This window comes from Chelonoidis abingdonii, chromosome 7, assembly GCF_003597395.2.
Source record: "Chelonoidis abingdonii isolate Lonesome George chromosome 7, CheloAbing_2.0, whole genome shotgun sequence".
Classification (NCBI taxonomy): domain Eukaryota; kingdom Metazoa; phylum Chordata; order Testudines; family Testudinidae; genus Chelonoidis; species Chelonoidis abingdonii.
In genome coordinates, this window is record NC_133775.1 from 24,774,034 (window position 1) to 24,794,879 (window position 20,846).

Here is a 20,846-nt window from a genome sequence, read left to right on the forward strand (position 1 = left end):
CTCGCCGTCCACCGGAGCCGCGGGACCGGCGAGCGGCAGAGCACCCCCCGCGGCATGATGCTGTGCTTGGGGCGGCGAAATGTCTAGAGCCGGCCCTGCCTGTGATGAAAATAGCTCAATAAGTTGTAACCTCTGTCACCATACTGGCAGAGGGAGGTCATCTTGAGGACCTTAGTGAGCTTCTGAGGCCACTGTATGTGCCAGGAAGATACAATCCAGGCTCGGAGCTTTGTCACAGTACATTAGAAGAGCCTCTGACGGAATGTGCTCTAAAATGGATATTATTGTTGTTGTTTTTGGTGCTTTGTACCACATAGTATCTGTCCTCAGAAAAATCATGCTTTTTTGACAAGTCAATAATCTTTGCTTGTGGAGCTGTCTTGTTTGTGAGCATTGAACCAAACCAATTGCAGCCATGGTGTGGGCGAGGATATTTCCATATCTAATGCACAGTGACTGCAGTATCTTTAGTGCCATTTTTATATCAAAGGTAAATTTTACAGGTCTCATGTTCTGCAGGGTCGTCTTCTCTCCAGGATGTCAGGAATAATGAATGAAATGATGGAGGAGGTCTCCACACGGCTCTTGCTGCTACTCCTCTTGCCCAGACACACACAAGAGGGCCCTACCCACACCAGGGGATTCTGGAAGATGTGACTTTCTTCAGCTGAGCCTAACAAAAGAATTATTCTATTCCAGAAGCCAGTGGATGCTTGAAGGATGGAGAGGGAAACGGGCAATTAAATGTGAAAAGAATGAATGAAACACTTGTGTTGTCAAAGGATCAAAGCTTCTTTAGAGTTACAGCCAAAAGATGCTTGTATTATGGTCAGAAAAAGAGAAGCGGGGTAGGGGCGTCACTAGTTAAGGTACAAAAAGGCTGGGGAGTTTGCAAGAGGGAGAAGCTGCAGGGCCCATATAGAACTGGAGCAGTCTGGCTAAGGGGTTTGAAAGTCAATGCAGATTGGTGTGCTCCTGGGGGAGACACAGAAAGGCAGTTCCATGGTGAATGAGGGACTGTGAGCTGGAGAAGAGCAGGTGTTATAACAGCAAAGAGCAGAATGCGATCAGGAATTGGCCCAGGACCCTCCCACCATACCAATACTCTAAGCCAGGGATCGGCAACCTTTGGCACGTGGCCCGTCAGGGAAATCCGCTAGTGGGCCAGGATGGTTTGTTCACCTGCAGTGTCTGCAGGTTCAGCTGATCACAGCTCCCACTGGCTGCAGTTCGCTGCTCCAGGCTAATGGGGGCTGCGGGAAGCGGTGGCCAGGTATCCCTCAACCAATCCCTGCTCTAAGCTATAAACCAGAGCCCTGTGAACCAAGGTGAAAGCTGAATAATGCAGCAGCCTGTTAGCTCTGTGCTATATGTAAATAGTTCAGGTTGACTGGCTTTTTCACTCTTCTTCTTTTAAAAAAAAAAAAAATTCCCAAAAGTGCTAGCTGGAAAAACTAACCTGTTTTGTTGGGCTCAGAATCTCCATACATGTTCTTCCACTTCCTGTATTCGCAGCTTCTGGAAGTTCTGTTTCCACACCAAACAGGCGCTTTGTTATTTTTAAAAGGAAAAGGGACATGTCAGAAGACTGTCATTGTCCTTTGACTGACTTTTTACTGTAGCTTTAGCAGGCTCAAATGCAGCGTTGTGGGATTAGTGCCCTGACCACCCTTCTCTTGGACATTTGGTCGTTGAATTTCAACAATTAACTGTTATTGTCAGACCCTACCAGTAATACATTTACATAGCACTTTCTAAACTTGGTTGATGTAGTTTTTGCTCTAGACAGCTTATTCTCTGTGCATACGTAACCGGTGTGGTGCTCTGTGCCATTTAGTGGCACCAAGACCACTTAGAGATTAATGAGTCTGCTCTATGGCCTTAATTAAGGACTGTGTGGCATTTAGCTCATGCAGTAGAGGCTCATGCATTTAGCTCTATAGGTCCCAGGTTTGATTCTGCTTGCCAATGACTGGGATCTGTCCGTGTTACACATGAGCAGGTGTTTTCCCAACCCGTTCTCAGACACATTCCACAGACTGTGTAGAGTCCAAACTTGCTTCCTTGTTGGGGCTTGGGGTTTTATTATCAACACATCAGCAAAGTTGAGCTTGAATCTTCTCCCAGGGTTGGCTGCTCCTAAGATTCATCCTTCCAGATTGCTCAGTCCAAACACTAGATCTTCTCTCCAGGTAGACATTCCCAGCTCACTTTCGTCCAGGTGAAATAATGGGCTACCTGCCTGTGTCTGCACTTACTGGTCCCCAGCAGAATCAGTTCCCAGAAGGGCTTATTTCAGGTAAACATGGCAGCTTATTACAGTGTTCGACAAATGTGAGATGAGATTGGACTAAAGCTCAGGTGATGGAAGACATGGGATTTACTGACTGACGAGAAAGCCAGTCAGAGGGATTTCTCAAATGGTGTGTTTAACGAGGAATTAGAATGGGAATGAGGCTGCTTGGGCGACAAGAACATGGAGACTGTTCCACCTGTAGAGGAATCCAGATGAAAGGTGCAAAACTGAGAGAGGGAGAACTAAGGCAAAAATACTGGGAAGAATATAAATAGTGGGAGTAGTATTGGGGGCAGAAACAGCAAACGTGAAGGTGGGGACAATACTATGTAGAGCTTTGCATATGAGAGAGGAGCCTGAATCTGATGTAGTAGGGAGTAGAAAAATAGCCTGTGTCCAGATGGAGGAAGATGACTTCAGTAACAGCTTTCATTTTATTTCTCTGCAGTCCAGGTAAGCTCAAACAAATGCCAGATATGGTTCAAAGAGCTGTCAGCAGACTTACCCAAATGAAAACCATTTCCTATTCCTTTCAGTAATATGAGTCTATAATACAAAGAGATACACACAGTACAATAGAAGGATTTCTCATGGGATATTTATGGTGGTTACTCCTGGTGAGTGGCTCATTTTTACAAGTAGTCACAGTGTTTCAGAAAAAGGCAAATTTCAGTAATATGAAGAGGGTTGAGAATGCAAACAAACATTACATAAATACCTAAAGATTTTTACAGCCCTAATAACAGAGAAATACTTTGGACTTTTCTGACATGACTGAGAGAAATATTTGCTGTTGATCTGTTTAGAGGGACTAATCCGGATTCCCTGTAAATGAGCAGCTTGCTTTTCAAATGCCTCAGACATCTGCATGCTATAAAATTGCCATTTGGTATATATCATATGATAGAAAGCATCCAAGAGCTTAAAAAAAATACATGCTAGAGTCATGAGTCAAATTCAGTCATGTGACTAAGGGGAGGTGCTGAGCTGGCTTCTAGCCAGTGGCAGAAGCTGATGGGTGGAACAAACAGGGCATGAAAAGACTAATAGGACTAACGGATCTTAGAATTGTGGTACCCTTATTTGGATCTTCAGGAATGTAGGCTATAGCAGTTTTGCAGCTGTACCAGCCTTTTGCCTCACACTGGAACTGTTTCTGACAAAGTAGAATCCTGCTGCTTTGTGGTAGGAAGGATAGAGAAAGAACATGGCCTGCATTTTGAAGGTAAATCTCTATCTGTTGCTTGAATGCATTGTTAAAAGGAGCCCCTTGCTGCTCTGAGGCACGAATTCAATGTGTTCCTATTGCATCTTAATCTTAGCTGTCTCTTTGAGTATTGGTTTTGTTTGGCAAATGAATATGGAGAGATTCTGAAATGCACAGCTGTGTTCTGCTTCCCTGTTCTGCCATTCTTTTCCTTGTTCCCTGCATTGTCAGAACTGCAGGCTATCAGCTAGTGGAAAAGGGACTGTGTGCAGAATAATAGGAAAGCAGGAAGGGGGTGCAGGGCTCTGTCTTGTCTTAGCTGACTTTGAGCTGAAATCCTTCAGGAGCTATTGCGTTAGGGAAGCAGACTTACAATACAAAAGACAAAATCGGGGAAGTTGTTTTCTTTCCCCAACGTGCAGCACTTACTGCTTTAAAGAAAAGCTTGCAGGCTTCCAAAAGCTGCGCCAAGTTGCTCCTTAAGCACACTCCCCTTCTGAATTTACATAAGAGCCATATGCTGCTACGTTTTAGAGCCAAATTGCACTAATTAGGGTCACTATTTTAAGGATTTTCCCCTTTATGCCAACAAATATGAACAGAAACTTATCTTGCACTAACATCTTCCTGTCGGACACCTTCTTCCCAGCTGCTTTCCTTACTAAGAGAAAAGTATTCACAAACAATATATTTGGTAGATGGGAGCATCTCTATAGCACTTTAGAAGAACTGAATCAGATGGAAGGAGGTGGAAGTGCAAGCTGATAAAACCAATGAATCTGTGTTTCGTTACATTATTTTCACCAGTGGGGAATCACTATCAAAACACTTGTATTCTTTATTCCGTGGTTTAAAGATAAAGAAGGGTCTGATTGACCTGCAGACCTGCCACCTTTTTCCATAGCTATATTTTAAACACATGCCCGGCACAGTTCAACCAAGTAAATAAAGCATGGCATGCAGACCTATCTGCAAATGATCCCTTGTTTTCAGTTTGATTAGTCCTCAAACAAAGGACTGATATTCCAAGCTTTGGGACAGCCTGTTACCGCAGCTTTCTCCAGAATATCTGCAAAGTTGTTGAACTGCAAATACTGAATTTACAGTATTCTTCAAATAATAACAATCCTTGTTTCTCCAAGAACGACATTTGTATGATGATTTTGATTTTCATCTGAACTTTTTTCTTAAAAACAACGCCCTTATTGTCCTTCTTTTTCCTGCCCCAGTGCCTCTGTAAAACAGTATGTGCATGTGTTCGTTTGCTTTCATGCACGTCTAGCTTATTGCAGTTTTTATTAGTAAATATGTTGAAAGTGGCCTCAGGTGCAGAAATCCCTGCTTGAAGTGTCCCAGTAGCTAACTCCCAGGAGCAGGCACTGTTGAAACAAGTGATATGATAAATTAAGACATGGGACCTGAAATATAAGCTCTCGCAATTGGGCCTGGATTCACTAAAATAAAAAAAATATATTTTGCTCTTAAATGTCCCCGGTAGTCATATCTGCCACCCATCATCCCAGATGTACACCTCTACCCCAATATAACTGCGTCCTTGGGAGCCAAATAATCTTACTGCATTACAGGTGAAACCGCGTTATATCGAACTTGCTTTGATTCGCTGGAGTGCGCAGCCCTGCCCCCACCCCAGCACTGCTTTACGTGTTACATCCGAATTCGTGTTATATCAGGTCACGTTATATCAGGGTACAGGTGTATATTTTAGATCACTAGCTTCACTACTACTTCTTACTACTAGGAAAGTTCTTCTGCAGAAATTTTCTCTTTGGCCTGAAACGTGAATAGGCAGGCCCCTTTGCGGGAAGAATCTAAGGTCTTTTACCTTGGGTGACAGCATTCTTCCCCTTCTGCAGAGCCAATCTGCACACATCTGATCTCTGCGGGACCTTCCTTGTTATCATATAATCCTGCTTTTCCAGAACCCTAGAGTTCCACTGGGGGTCTGATCCTTTAAATTTAAATCAATGGCTACCACACAACGGCTAGTGCTCTCTAACAGACAACTGGTCTAATTCTTAATCTTGTTAAAAGAGGCAGGTGTGAGGATAAAAAGTGAAAGAGATATGTGGAGATTAGAATTGCAGTAAAGCAGGCATGACTTTTCCAGCCAGACAAGCTACATGAATAATCTAATTGCCTAGAGAGAGAAATAATTCATTGTTCACTTCAACGTACAGGTTTTTAATTCAGCCTCCAAATCATAAACACTTGCTTTATCACATGGGTAGGACTTTTCAGACCTAACATAAAAGGAAAGCAGGAGACACCATAAAGGGACTTCACACATTGTTTTAACATGATGAAACTCAGAATATGTATCAAACTTGTGAGTTGCACTCAGCTACACCCCTTTCCTGAAACTACACTGTCCTGCCCCCATTTGTACTCTTCCTGTTTGGTTTTCATGTTATATAGCTCTTTTGGCTCCATTGTAGTCAGTACCCTGACGTCTGGGGCGGTAGGTGGAGGATTGCTTGTCCTGTGGGGGTGGATTTTCAAAGGGAGCTGTATACAGGCAGAGCAGCAGACTGGGAGTCAGGATGCCTGTATTCTAATGTTAGTTATGCTGCAGATTGTGACTTTGCTCAACTAACTCACATAACTGTCTGCCTCAGTTTGTAGGATGGCTGGAGTAACATCTGTCTCATAGGGGTGTGGAGGTTTGGTTAATGTCTGTAGAGTGCATTGGAATCCTTTGATCCAAATTACTTTATAAGCACAAAGGACAATGGTGACTATTAGAAATAGGCTAGTTTCACATACATTAAAAAGATACCGAGTCCTCCCTTCTTACTGTCCATACTATAGGAAATACCTGGAATGCTACAAATGTTGAGGTTTTCAAAGTGTAAATACTTCTGAGTGAGTTATCTGAGGTGAGTGGCCACCATTTTGTTAACGTCTTTGTCCGTCCTGTCATATCAGTTAAGATCTGGTGGGTTGCCTCTGCTGAGGGTTTCTGAAACTTTATCTTCAGATCAGCAGTGGGGCATTCTATCTCAGTGGGCACAGCTCCTCCTAGTGATCTGCCAGAGTCCATAATTGCTGAGTTGTAGGGCACAGCACAAGGGATGTTTGTTTTTTGCAGGTCTCTAAATAAAATCCAAGGCAGACTCACAGTTCACTCACCTGGTCTGTCTTGTACATAACCAGTTTATCTTGTGTTTAATTGTTACTGTGGATCCCACATGGCACAGCAATAAACACTGAATAAGTTTAATGGTTACCATTTAAAAAGTCCACTTTGTCCCAGTGAGGTCTGAGAGACCACAGCTTCTGCTGTGTCAACTGTTGGTAAATATTGACTTTTTAATGGTCGGCCCTGTAAATAAATAAAGGAAATGACTTCAGACAAGCACCAATTTCTGCTTACTGTGAGAATGGTCATCATATGAGCCTGCCTTATATCGGAAAATGCTACAAGAATGACTATACTTATGTTTACTGAAGTCTATTTATATCCTGTATTGACATCACCTGTGGAGGATGTCGAGTTGTAATATTTTAAAGCAAATGGAGTTGTAATATTTTAAAGCAAGTTAAGAAATAACTTAACATGAACATTAGCCTTTTACTTGCCTAAGAGTAGGCAGATTGGTTGATGGGGAGTGGGGGATCACGGGGTATTTTTTATGGATTATGCTATTCCTCTTCCCAAACTGTCTCTTTTCATGGGAGTGTGTTTTTGTCTTCATGGTACAATTATTATTTTCAGTGCATAGAGCTGATATGGTAGAATTTGTCATAAAGCTGTATCCCAGACACAGTGTATCTAGGACCTGCTCTGGTCCTGGACAACTATGCAGCAAAGAGCTAAATACAGAATCCTCCCCACTTATGTATGATGCACATTTACAATTCAGTGAATAGAGGTTATTTCATGAATGCCTTTTGATTGCTGGGAGGCGATGCTGCCCCAGTGATTGTATGTGAAATTGAGAATGAAGCTTGTCCCAAGTAAAATCCTGTATTTATAAAAGGAATTGTATTTTCTGAGGCCATCACTTCTACATAGTGCAAAGGCAGATTGTAAGTGTACATATCCCCTCACTGTACATTCAGGCAGGCTAAGCAGGTGGCCAGCTGAGATTACTGATATCCGTAGCTTTTGTTTAAAACTTCATTTAAAAAGTCAAATTTTACACATTTAGCCCTGGTCTATGCTATGGATTTATGTCAATGTGACCATGTTTCTCAGAGGTGTGGAAAATCCACACCCCTGAGCGACACAGTTAAACCGACCGAACTCCTGATATAAACAGCACTGTCGATGGGTGGGCTTCTCCTGCTCACATAGCTGTGAGTGGGGTACCTATGCCGGTGGGAGAAGCTCCCTCATTGGTGTAAGTAGCATCTTCACTAAGCCCCTTACAGTGGTGCTGCTGCAGTGCAGTAAGTGTAGACAAGCTCTTAAGGATGTGCCTAACATTTTCAAATGTTTTGCTGGATTGGGGCCATAGCTAGGCTCTGTAACCAAGTTCTTCTATCACCACTGCCCCCTCAGTCTATTGGGTTAAACCCCCAGGCTGAATCTCCTCTTAACCTAGACTGTCACCTCTTTTGAGCCAGAACTGTCTTCTTACAATGTGTGTTCAGTGCCTAGCACAATGGGGTCTGGACCTGTCTGAGGACTCTAGACCCTGTTGCAATATAAATAATGCTAATATCTGCAGGTAAATGCTAAATCTGTACCTGGGACTGAAAAACAAAGCCAAGCTCAATCTACTGAACTGCCCAACTTTGTAGAAGTTTGTTTAAAGGGGGAAAGAAAGCTGATGTTCATTCAAGGGAGTAAGTCCTGGTGTCTTTGCCATTTGGATGATAGAATACTGCCCCTCTAACTAAGGGCCTGATTGTCTCTCCCATGAGAAAAACTCTGCAAGGGGAGTCTCACAGATATTTCCTCCCAAACTACTGCATTATCTGAGGGGTGGTGTTTATTTTCCCTCTACACCATGCAGAACAGGCCATAGGTTTGGCCCATGCACTCTCCAGCTCCTGGGGATCTGCAGGAGATTGAGCCATCCATGTAGAAGACCTGTGAATCCATGTTGATGCTGGGTCCCTGGCATCCCCCTCGGATTCGTGTTTGTAAAGGGAAGGGATGGGGACTTCTCATAATGGAGAGGGTTCCGTGGGAAAGGCCTTGCAGCCCATCCTGGCCTACCTACTGCCTGCTTCCTCTTCTATGTGGCACTTCAACCCATGGAGACGACTGTGTAGTGTCCAGAGGGAAGAGAACATAGCAGGGCTGGTGGCTCCCTTCCATTTGAGCAGCTCTCTCTGCACAGAGGATTCTCAGCAAGCTCTGTGGTCCCTGCAGTTTAATTTAGTGTGTAATTCTCCCCAGCTGTCTGTCCTAAAAATCATGTGCAGTTTGGCAGTCTGCTGTACTTGAGTGGTGGATGAAGCTATTCTCATGTTACATCTTTAGGGATGAAATGTGCTACAGAAATGTAAAGGATCAGTCTTCTGAGTTTTCTGTTGTTATAGCTGCCATTTTTCACACTTGATGGGGTCAATAAGACTCCTTTTAATTTAGATTTTTGTGTAATGGAATGCATAAGGAGTGGAAGAAATTATCATGTGAGGAAAATATAGGAAGAATTTGTACCGTTCAGGAGAGTTATCAAAGAAATGGAAGGGATCTAGAGAGTTAACTCAGAGGCTTTCAACTGATCCGCCTCTTATCTCTTTCTGGACATTAGAAGTGTATTCTTGATGTATAATACAACACCCCCTCCCCCTTCTGCCCCCACTTGTCCTTCCTGAATAAACTACATCCCTCTATACCAATATTTCAGTCATGAGATTTATCCCACCAAGTCTCTGTGATGCCAGTTCAATAATAATTTAGCTTATGTATGAATCCCTTTCAGTTCTTCCTGCTTATTCCCCATACTCCTTGTGTTTGTTTATGGACATTTAGGTTGTTGAGCAGATTCCGCTGCTGATTTCACTCTTGTTGTTCCTATGACCCTGTTGTAATTTTTCCATGCCCTCGTTGTCCTCCTCCTCCTATTAAACATAAAAAAGATGAGTTTATCTGTGGGCTTTTCTGACCTGCCCACTTTGAACCTAGTTTAAAGCTGTTCTCACTAGGTTGGCAAGTTGGTGTGTGAGGATGTTCTTTCCCTTTCTTTGTCCGGTGGATCCCATCTCTTCCTTGCAGATCTCTTTTTCCATGGTCAAGAAAGCCAAAGCCCTCCTGTCGACACCACCTGTGCAGCCATGCATTCATCTCCAGGATGCCCTTACTCTCAACCGAGAGGATGGACAAGAACACAACTTGCACCCCCGACCCGTTCACCCTCTCTCCCAGAACACTGTAGCCATTGCTGATCTGCTTAGAGTCATTAGTGCCAATGTGGATGAGCAGCATAGGGTAGTGGTCAGAGGGACAGATGAGTCTCTGCAACCTTTCTTAAAAAAGCTATGCTGGTATAAGCTACTTTTACATCAGTAAACCTGTATCCACCCTAGGAGTTGTTATGATAGGACTGTTTTGATTAAATAATTCAGCCCTAACCAAAATAGTTATACCATCACAAAATTTACATGGAGACCAGGTATAATTATATTTAAAATGTTGATAACTATTTTGCTAGAGATCACTTTAGCAAAAGTATTTGGCAAACATGCTTATTCAGGGTAGTTGTAGAACCCTGACAATGAAAATGATCTATTGCAGGGGTGGGCAAACTACGGCCCATGGGCCACATCTGGCCTGTGGGACCCTGCTGCCTGGCCCCTGAGCTCCTGGCCCAGGAGGCTAGCCCTGGCCCCTCCCTTACAGCCTCAGCTCGCTCTGCCACTGACGCAATGCTCTGGGCAGCGGGGCTGTGAGCTCCTGGGGCAGTGCAGCTGCAGAGCCCGGCCTGACCTGGTGCTCTGTGCTGCGCAGTGGTGATGGTGTGGCTGGCTCCAGCCGGGCGGCATGGCTGTAGCGCCGCCATCCACCGGTGCTCCAGGCAGCGTGGTAAGGGGGCAAGATGCCGGGGGGTTGGATAGAGGGCAGGGGAGTTTGGGGAGGTGGGCAGGGACAGGTGTGTGAATAGGAGTCGGAGCTGTCAGAGGGCAGGGAATGGGGGATTGAATGGGGGCAGGGATCCCTGGGGGGCAGTCAGGAAGGAGGGCGGTTGGATGGGCTAGCATGGGGGATTCAGGGGCAGGGGTTCTGTGGCGATCAGGGGACAGAGAGAAGGGGTGGTTGGATGGGGCAGGAGTCCCAGGGGAGCAGATAGGGGGTGGGGGCTGGGCCATTACGCCCTCCCCTAACCAGCCCTCCATACAATTTCCAAAGCCCAGTGCGGCCATCAGGCCAAAAAGTTTGCCCACCACTGATCTATTGAGTCATTTCATTCATCCCCAGGGTCCCACTTTGAAGAGAAAGAGGGAAGTAGGGGCAGAGACAGGGAGAGACTGCAAGAACAAGCAAAGCTGAGGAGAAAGTTTTGGCTGAGTTGCAGGGCTTTTTGTTTTGTTTTGTTACCATTAAAAGCAATCCTTATTAAAAGGGGAGTAAGTTTTGCGTACTTACTCAGTGCACGTGTTGTGCTGCTGAGTGTGACATGGGGACAACCATGAAGAGAATCTTAGGCCCAGTCTATGTTACAGATTTATATCTGTGTAACTGGGTCGCTCAGGAGTGTGAAAAATCCAGATACCTGAGAGACATAGTTATACCAACCTAAACCCCAGTGTAAACACGCTATTTCAGCTGGAGAGCTTCTCCAATTCACATTGCTACCCCACCTCTTGCAGAAGTGAGTTAACTACTTTGATGGCAAACGCTGTCCCATCTGCATAGGAACTTCTTCACTTATGTGCTACAGCAGCACATCTGCATTGGTGCAGCTGTGCCGATGTAACGTTTTTAAGTGTAGCCCTGCCCTCACTAACAGTAAAATGAAGCGGGTAACTCCTTATGACAGACACATTTTCATTGCATTAACAATGGGTGGCTGAACCCTAGAGCCTTCAACAAAAATCAAGGTGTAAACTCGGAGACTTGCCTGAAAAAGCAGTTGGAAGTAACTAGAAAAAGTTGTTTACTTCATGGGCACAGGGATCTGTGAAGAAGGGATGCAGAGTGAAATATTTATACTTCCCCTTTCTTCTTTTAATGACACATTCCTTGCATGTTGATATAATATAGAAACAGGGGTCTTGGATCTCTTCCTCTTTAAAATTCTCTTTGATACCTTACACCTATGCTATGGAAAGCCTGGCAGGTTTATAGCAAAGGAATGTCCCGCTGAGTTGGTCTAAGGTGAGAATTCATTCCCTGTGATTGGTGTTGAAGTCTTAATATGAAAAATCAGAAACCAAAGTTCATGTTAGTTTCTTACCATTTCTCAACCTTTTCCTTACCAGTGGTTTTATCTCCTTCCATCTCTATGGTATATTCAGATTTAAGAGCATTTCATTATCAAAATGATGGGATAATAGAGCATCGAGAAATGACAGGGCGTGTTTTATTGGCTCATTAATGCATGCTTTAGTAGCACTGTGAAGCCACTCAAGGTATGTATTAATGGACCATTAAAACTCACACCTGGGAGTATTTTAATAATAACTGTTACCTTTTCGTGATGTGTGTTACTATGAAAATGGGTGCCTTTGCTTCCTATGTACTGCACCTTTAAACTCCTAAGATCTTTGCCTCTCTGCCGGGCTTGTTCTCAGGGCTTGTCTACACTAGGAACTCAGGTTTAGTTAATGTAAAAGCCCTTTTATTGTGGTCATGGTTATACTAGTATAAAAGTGCTTGGTGATCTAGTTCATTCTGGTTCGGGAAATGAAATAAACTATACTAGAAAAAGGCACCTTTAGGCCAGAGTAACTGCATCCAAGCTAGAGCTTACCAGTATAACTATATTATTTAAAAATCATATGCCTACTCAATATAGCTATACTAGTATCACTTCTCTAGTCGAGACCAGTGGTTCTCAAAATCCACACCCGAGTGATGTTGTGACATAGCTATGGCCTCCTAGGGAGCTGGATTAACCATACCAACAGGAGAGCTCTCTCCCATCAGCGTAGAGCATCATTAAAGCATTACAGCAGCGCAGCTGAATTGGTGCAGCTGTGTGGATGCTGCCCTTAGAGGTTGCACAGGGTCACTTCAGGCCGTGGAGAACCCGGATTTTTAACATGACAGAGCCAAGTCTCATCCACTTAGCCACGCTACCTTTCTGACTGTGCTAAATCTGTGGACTCTGCTATCCTGCCTGTAAGTACTGCTCTAACCACTAGACCGTATTCTGTGCCCAGAGCCAGAAATAGAATCCACGTACCCAACATACCACTGCTGTCTCACAAATAGTTACCCACTGGCAAAATATGTCATGTCTCCCTCTAGAAGCTGGTCCATATAAGGGATAATAGCTCATTCTGCTGCCAGTTGCTCCTTAGCTGAAGTGATAGAGGTCAGTGCTGTAGATCTGAAGCTCCACTTTTCCAGCCTTACTGATCATCCATGTGGACAATCAGTATGGTCCCTCATGACTGAATGTGTTGTGCTTCAGAATCTGGTCCTGGCTGTTGTCACCTGAACTATGAGAAGTGAGACTGGATGGATCTAGGCATGCTTTCTAGATGCCTGGGACTGCCTATGTCTCTCATGGTGTTTCAAGAAGTCCTCTACCTCTCTTGCATTCCTTTGGAGAGAATGTTCCTATGAAGCTTCATGTTGGACCTTGCCCTGCGAAGGCCCCCCACTTCCTCACCATCCCACCCTCCACTTGAGTTAGCTGTATGCTATCCATCTAACCTGTCCAGGGCACATCTCCGCATTCTTGTGCTCCAAAAAGGTCCATTCCTCACCCTCCTGTCCTGCCCTGACAACATGTGTATAAAATATTTGTACAGCTCATTTGCATGCTTTACTGTAGGCAAAAGAACATCTGAAAAATTTATGAAGCAACAATGCTACTGTTACCCAGGGTTTTTTCAACCCAAAGCTCTTGGTAACTTTTACTCTGTGCAAGGTGGTGTCAGGAAATAAATCAGGGGTGAGACGGCCGTCCGACCGATAGATGGCTGGCACAAACAGGACAACACTAAAGTGCTTTCACTTAAAGCTAAACTTTACTTAGTCTCAAGCACTTATACACGTCCGCAACAGGTTAGTAAAACACCTCGAACCTTTGATAATTACTGAAGCTGAGTGTGGTTTTTGAGTGGCACAGCGGCAGCCTGTCTGCTGGTGGGAACACAAGATGCATCTAGAGGGAGAGTCTCCTGCCTCAAACTTTTCCCCCTTATTTATACATTAGTAATACAATGACATGTCACTTAAAGAAAACTTGTTAAGCAAGCAGTTTCAAAGGTCAAGCAAGAGGTTCCTTCTGGTCACCGATTAACCAGGTGTGTTTTTATCAGAGTTTGCACGCCTTGAGGTCCCTGAAATGCATGTACCAGAATTTCAACATAATTCTTATCAGGAAGGACGTGGGGTCAACCAGCCCTTTCTGTGGCACCCAAAACCCCCTCCCCTCCTGCCTTGGTTAAGCTAAGGCTGCAGGATGGTGACTTTACGGCCTGCTGACATGGCTGCTTTTAGCAATAAACAATAGTGGTTTTAGGCACTTTACTGGTTTGTCAAAATCTCCCCATACACTACGTTACAATGATATCTAAAGAACCAGATTCTAACTGAACATTTTAAATTTAGTGTACAGTGCTACTGATGATGTCTGCTGGATTTTTGGTCTTGGATGTTGGTCCATGTAGTTCTTCAAACTTTCTCTGTTCTGGAAACATCAGTATATTTCTGTAGGTCTAAACTCTTTTTCTGGATCTTTGCCATCAAGAAACAGTCAGCTAATTGTTTCTTGCCTTGGTAATAGATCCCACACACTCTCTTGTGAAACTTGAGCTTTGTGGTTGTATCTTTTTTAAATACATAAGAAATATTGATTACTAGTGTTTATAACTCACTCAGATCTTGAAATGGTCATCTTAAATTCACACTACTTTAATTTATTAGATGATCTGGCCAAATGAGGCTTGAAGGAATTTTTGCTGCTAGGTTCCTAACAAAAGAAGGAAAAATGGGATTATATAGTACAGAAAGACTGATATTGATGCCTGTCAAATGCAGAAAGAATTTGAAAACTGCTCTTACCTGTCGTATCTTACTGACATCAGAAGATATTTAGTGCCTGGCTACTTTATTGAAAAATATTGAAGTAAATATCTAGATCATTTCAAAGTTTGCCGATGGGAGTGGGAGCTGGTGAGCTGATATGCCATTTCCTGCAGAAGGCTCTTACCTGAGACACTCTACGGGAAAGTGAGGTGCTTTTTTTTTTTTCTTCTAAAGGCTTTGCTTGTGTAGCTTATTATTTTGCTGCTTGGTGTATCTTGTGTCTGCAGTGTATGTGATGCTCATGAAAAAGAGAACTCTGGAAGTTTAGCCTCGAGTGTCTGCTAGAACCAATGTTATATATGGTGATGCTTGTGAATTAACAGCAGATTTAATGTGCTTTTCTCCATGAAATCTGGTGGTGGGCCTTATTACCAAGAGCCATTCGCTACTTCCAGTGGGAGTGACTGGCTTCAGAGTAACCATTTTGAATGCAAATTACAAGTGCTTGAAGAGTCACATACTCTTAATGTTTCACTCTTTACCACTAATCTTCAATTTTGAAAGTATATTTAGTACCTAGATATTAACTGACACCGAGGAAAAATCCTATGATGAAGAGTCACTCCTTCAAGCCTGTATGCCCAGCAGGTCATGGATGTGAGGAAATGGAATGCAGCTGCTATGCTGTCTTTGAAATCTTCAGGAATATGTTTTCAGCAAAAGTGAAAAGAAAAGGAGCCTGACAGAGGGGCCTCCCTTCTGGCTTCTCTGTCTCTCTTTGTCAAGGTTTACTCTCAAAAGCAAAGTCATGCCCTGTGTGAATAAGTTCTATAGTATACAACACTGATGCATCCAAATGGAAGTTACCATGACTAACCATCTCCTGCTAATGGCACCGTTAACACTTACGGCCACTGTAGCTTCATTTATAAATTGCCTTGTGAAGCATTGCATGAAAGATGCTCTAAAGTAGTTTATTTTCATAAATGGATTAAACTTTCCCATAAATATCTCAATAGTGAAGAAAATAGAAAACTCATCAGCAATTTAGCTGTAACCAGGGGAGGTCTTAAAAATAAAACAAATCTGAACATGGAGTTATCCAATTTCTCTAAAAATGATATATTGTGAGGAAACAGTTTGTTTTCTGATGCCAGAAGAAAATGAGTTTTGCAGTTTGTAAAACTGAACAGCGATTTCTAAGGATCTTTGTGGTTCCAATAGTCTTGTAAATATGTATGCAGTATTATAGCTATGTGGGTCCCAGGATACTAGAGAGACAAGGTGGGTGAGGTAATATCTTTTATTGGACCAACTTGTGTTGATGAGAGAGACCAGATTTTTGAGCTATGCAGAGCTCTTCTTCAGGGCTTGTCTACTCACCAAAATTAAGTCAACGTATGTAAAGTCAACGTATAGCCACCTCAGTAATTAAAGCGGTGGTTCACGTAAACGCTATGCTCCTTCTGTCAGTGGCGGTGAGTGTTCTTGCCAGGAGCGCTTCCACTGATGGATGTGAGGCATTATGGGACACTGACAGCTGGAGACCTGCCACCATGGGGCTGTCAGAGCTGGGGAAGGGGGGACTCAGCTGTGAGCCTGGCACCTGGCTGACGGCTTGGGCAATCAGCGCCAGGAGAGGGCGGGGGCTATAGCTGTCAGTTCCACTCAGGGCTGACAGCCACCAGCCAATGTAAGTAATGCAGTATCTACATGGACACTGCGTCACCAGAACTACACTGACATAAGCCCTATGCCTCTCATGGAGGAGGAGTTGTTATGTCTGTGTAGCGGGCCATTTACTTCGGGAGAAGCAGCACTGTAGTGTAGACTCTGTCATAACTAGGTCGATGTAAGCTACCTTAGGTCGACCTAACTCTGTAGTGTAGATCACACCTCAAGTCTGGGAAAGGTACTGAATGTCCCAGCTAAATAAGATATACAGATAGTTTAGCATAAGTTGTTAGCACACGGTCTAAGAGGCCATTCAATTTGTGAATATTGCTAACTAACTTAATTAACTTAGCACATGTTCTAAATTAAGTAGTTAGCAATATTCACATATTGAATGCTCCCTTAGAATGTGTGCTAACTACTTATGCTTAACTATCTATGGATCTTTTATTTAGTTGGGACACTAAGTACCTTTCCCAGACCTGAAGAAGAGTTAGTTCTGTGTAGCTCAAAAACTTGTCCCACTCACCAACAGAAGTTGGTCCAATAAAAGAGATTTCCTCACCCACCTTGTCTCCACAATGGTTATTAGCATTTTAACATGAGTGGGAGTTATGCTTTGTGCTTCAAGGGGAGACTGCAGTCCACCTGATCCAAAAGGAATGGGAAGAACTGTTCTGCTTAAGTAGCTCTGTCATTGCTCTTTCCTCATCTTCCTTTTTCCAAATTCTAGGCAGTTGGAGTAGCTCAAGGATTGCAGGCTTCATTGATTCTCCATACTAAGGCATGGATGCTGTAATCTCACTGTTAACTGGAAACAAACTAAACATAAAGCAGCACTGTATGTTTCTATAAGTAACGGATAGAGTAATATAACAACTGCCAACAGGCTCATTGTCCACATGCTGTCATTTAGCGCACTATTCTTGAATATAAAATAGAAATTATCCTGGTGTTCAGTGGTTTTGTTTTCACACAGGAATTTAAAACATTATTTATAAACTGGGACCCAAAGTGCCAAGTTCTGCTCATCTTACTCACGGAAACAGTCCCATGAACATTAAAAGGATGGCTCATGTGTCTGTAGGGAGTGAGAGATGCCCCCAAATTATTATAAAACATGTCAGTATTAGCATGTATAAAGCAACAGAGTCCTGTGGCACCTTTACAGACTAACAGACGTATTGGAGCGTAAATTTTCGTGGGTGAATACCCACTTCATCAGACACTGTAGCAGGTATGTATATCTTATTTGTTTAGTAGTAGCTCTGTCTTTTATACCCTTACTATGTGTCTTTGCCATGCAACCCACAAAGGAAGGCAGTGAAATATAATAGGAGCTGCTCTTTGTCCAAAGCCACAGGAGGACGTAATTAAGCTTAATGGAAGCTTTGTCTTTGAAGTATAATAGCAGATTCATAGTGCTGCAGCAAAACAAGTTTAAGTAACACATGTTTTGAGATGCTCGTTTACAAATACATAATTAACACCATGTTTTTAAAAATGGCTTGTTGAAACTGTCTTCTGATTCCTGAGTTCCTGTGACAATAAATACCTCAATACATCTGTTTGTTTTATGAATTTTTAACCTACTCAAATGCATCTCTGGTTCCCTGGGTCTCTAGGTTTATAATGGGTGTCACTTGCATTTCCTGATTTATTACACATTGTAGCCAGAAATGAAAAAGAAGTGCAATTCCCTTCTTTGGTTTATCCCAAGCATCTGTTTCAGAGGCAGGAATTAGATTAGACTGCTCAGGCAGACATTCTTCCAGCTCTTCTAGAAGAATCACATATCACATGGTAGCAAATTCATTATCTGCACTGATAAATCTTCACATGTAAATGGTAGCAAAATCTGCACTAATTAGTATGAAGTCAGGAAATCAAATTGCTTTATATTTAGCAAATGCTACTTGACAGGTGTAAAGAGGCTTTTTTGTGTGTGTACAAGAATATCAGAGATTTGAGAGGTTCTGTCAGTTTTATATCAAGGGCTATTAAATTAGTTCTGCTTCTGCAATAAACAGGATACTGTATGGACTTCTTTTGTGAAACATCTTATGAGTTTTCACAGCTCACTCATACCATATTTCTCTGCAAAACTGGTTCAAACAGGAATACTTTCAGCATAAATCTGAAAGCTGTTTACCTGCTCTAAGTGCCTCCCAATGCTGCAGAATGCCAATGACTAATTCATTTCTGCCTGCACAGCAATGTTAAATATAAAAGTTGTCAAGTGTCTCGACAAATTGTTTCTGGCTATACTACCAAAGAACACTGCCCAGAAAGAGCTAGCAGTCTAGCATTTGACACATTCTTTTCTTGCAAAGCCTCGCTGAATGAGAGATGCGGGCTTAAGAATCTTTACGCAGAGGAAAGGGCACAGATCAAATGATTGCCTGTCTCTGATTTGGCCTGTGAGGAACCAGTGGTTGAGGAATAGGTGGGTGGTCTAGTATGAAAGCTGCCAATTTCCTGCCTCCACTGCAGGGAAATGGGAAAAGCAGATGGCAGATTCTGGAGCGACTATCGTGCCTGTCTGCTTATCCTCCACCCCACTTCTGCAGCCCTGGGAGTAAGAAGCTATTGCTAGTAGGGTGTGTGGATGGGAACAACATATGGTAATAGCAGCCTGTCTTGTCTGCCACTGCAATGGATGGACAGAGGCACCAGAGGATGCATGGGCTCTCCTCTGTTCTGTTCAGGATCTTTACAGCACTTACCTCTGCTGGGGAAGCACCTGATTTAGGGTTGCTATTTTGGATGAATGAGATGCATGTCACTACAAAATTGTGTTAGTGAGATCGCGCTCTGAATATGTCCTTGGGGCTCACTTAAATATTAAACTCCCTGGATCTCACCCTCCAGGCAAGAGTTTTTTGAGACAATATGTGTATAGCCTAGACTTGTTTATGCTGTTTGAATCAACACTGGTTAATGCATCTTAAATAGTTTGATTTTGATTGTAGAATAGAAAAATAAAATCATCCCCCATGCTGTCTAGGGTGGGGAACTTTTGGTTTTCTGTTTATAAATGTTGGTTGACAAGACTGACTCATGCAATTTCATTCTTTGTTCAGTTGAAGAAAATGTTGTTTCAATGGGAGGCTCAGTTGTGTGACATGTAATTGCTCCAAACATTGCCTGAACACTAACAGGAAGAGTACAGGACTGTGCACAGCAGGAGTCGATTTGCTATGGTAGCCAACTCTGCGTAGGTATTACTGTCTCACTAAATACCAGTAATGGATTGCACCTGGGTTAAGCGTACAAGTGACTGGCCCTAAGGCAGCTTGTCATTTAGCTTAATTAAGGACAATCTTGAAAACAAGAGTTCTTTAGTTATGGTATTTTTTTAAGCTTGGTCTCTTCCTGAATAACGCTCTGGGAAAGGGAAATTTGTGTAGGCACCAAGGTCTTGCCCTCTCCAGTGGGTTTGGGAGCCATCATTCTACCACCTCCTACTACAGAGGGGTTGATTTGTAATCTGTCATGGACTGTGCAAGATCAGATGGTCCATTGGGAACAACCAAGGCTCAGACTCTTCCAAGAGTAGAGTGTCACTTTGTGTCTCATGTGGGGGTTTTTGTGCTTTATAAAAAATGAAATGAAAGTTTAAAACCAAATCATAAGTGAGCTGGGAGTCGGGGGGAGTCCTGGCGATGCCTCTCTTGTACAGTACAGAATTACTGAGTGCCCGTCCCATTACAATACACGTCCTAGTTCCAAAAAACACAAGGTGCTTAGCGGTGGTGGTGTGATGATGATAACCACAGTGGTTACTGCAGTCTGACACAGACTGTGTATTTCCTGAGGTAGCAAACATCTGTGTTAAGGTAGAATCTCACTTAGCAATATGCAGGTGTGACCCAGTGTCAGGAATCAGAGCCCGCACAGAGCTAAACTCCAGGCAACCTCATCAGTACAGCTGGCCTGCAGCAGGCTGCCTGATTGGCTGGAGGGGCCAGCAGGACAGCTGTTAAGCCAAGGGCCACAACAGCTTGCTGGCTGCTCAGTGGTCATGTCCACCACTGTGACTGCTTCTGTGTTACCTTGTTCCTGCTGCTCCTGCCTTGAACCCAGCCTTGCCTCTGTCCTGCCCCAAACCCTTCCTTGCCTGCTACGCTGCTCGCTCCGGTTCCTGCCCAGCTTGACCTGTGACTTCAGCTTCTGGCTACTGACTCTGGCTCTGACCTTAGTCCTTGGTTCCCAGCACCTGCTCCAACTTCCCTGTTGCCTGACACCCTGGGATCCCTGGATGCAACTGGCAGAGGGCATAAGGAGTGCCTAGGGATTTACGGGGATCCCCTGGGTCTGGTGTCAACATAATAATGCACCAAAGAGTGGCGTGTGAGGTCTCTACCAACAGCCAGTGACATGCTGGTCACCATAGTGACTGTGAAATGTATGTAAGACTATTATTTAAGAAGTTAAGTATCTCTCCTGAAAACTATGTTCTTAAGATATGTATGTTAAGGCAGGTCATCAGAAGGTGATGAACAGGTGCTGGTTAGGCAGAGGGGAATAGACACCTATTTCCCTGGCTG

General features: G+C 43.5%; 1 protein-coding gene across 1 annotated transcript in view; it reads left to right on the top strand.

The window, feature by feature from the left end:
• The first annotated feature begins 3,319 nt into the window (after nt 1-3,319).
• Nucleotides 3,320-20,846, top strand: part of ST6GALNAC3 (ST6 N-acetylgalactosaminide alpha-2,6-sialyltransferase 3) — a 324,436-nt gene continuing 306,909 nt past the window's right edge. The window contains exon 1 of the mRNA XM_032782167.2: nt 3,320-3,521. Within this exon, the coding sequence (XP_032638058.1) occupies nt 3,504-3,521 (18 nt within the window). The 5' untranslated portion in view covers nt 3,320-3,503. The remainder of the gene's footprint in view (nt 3,522-20,846) is intronic.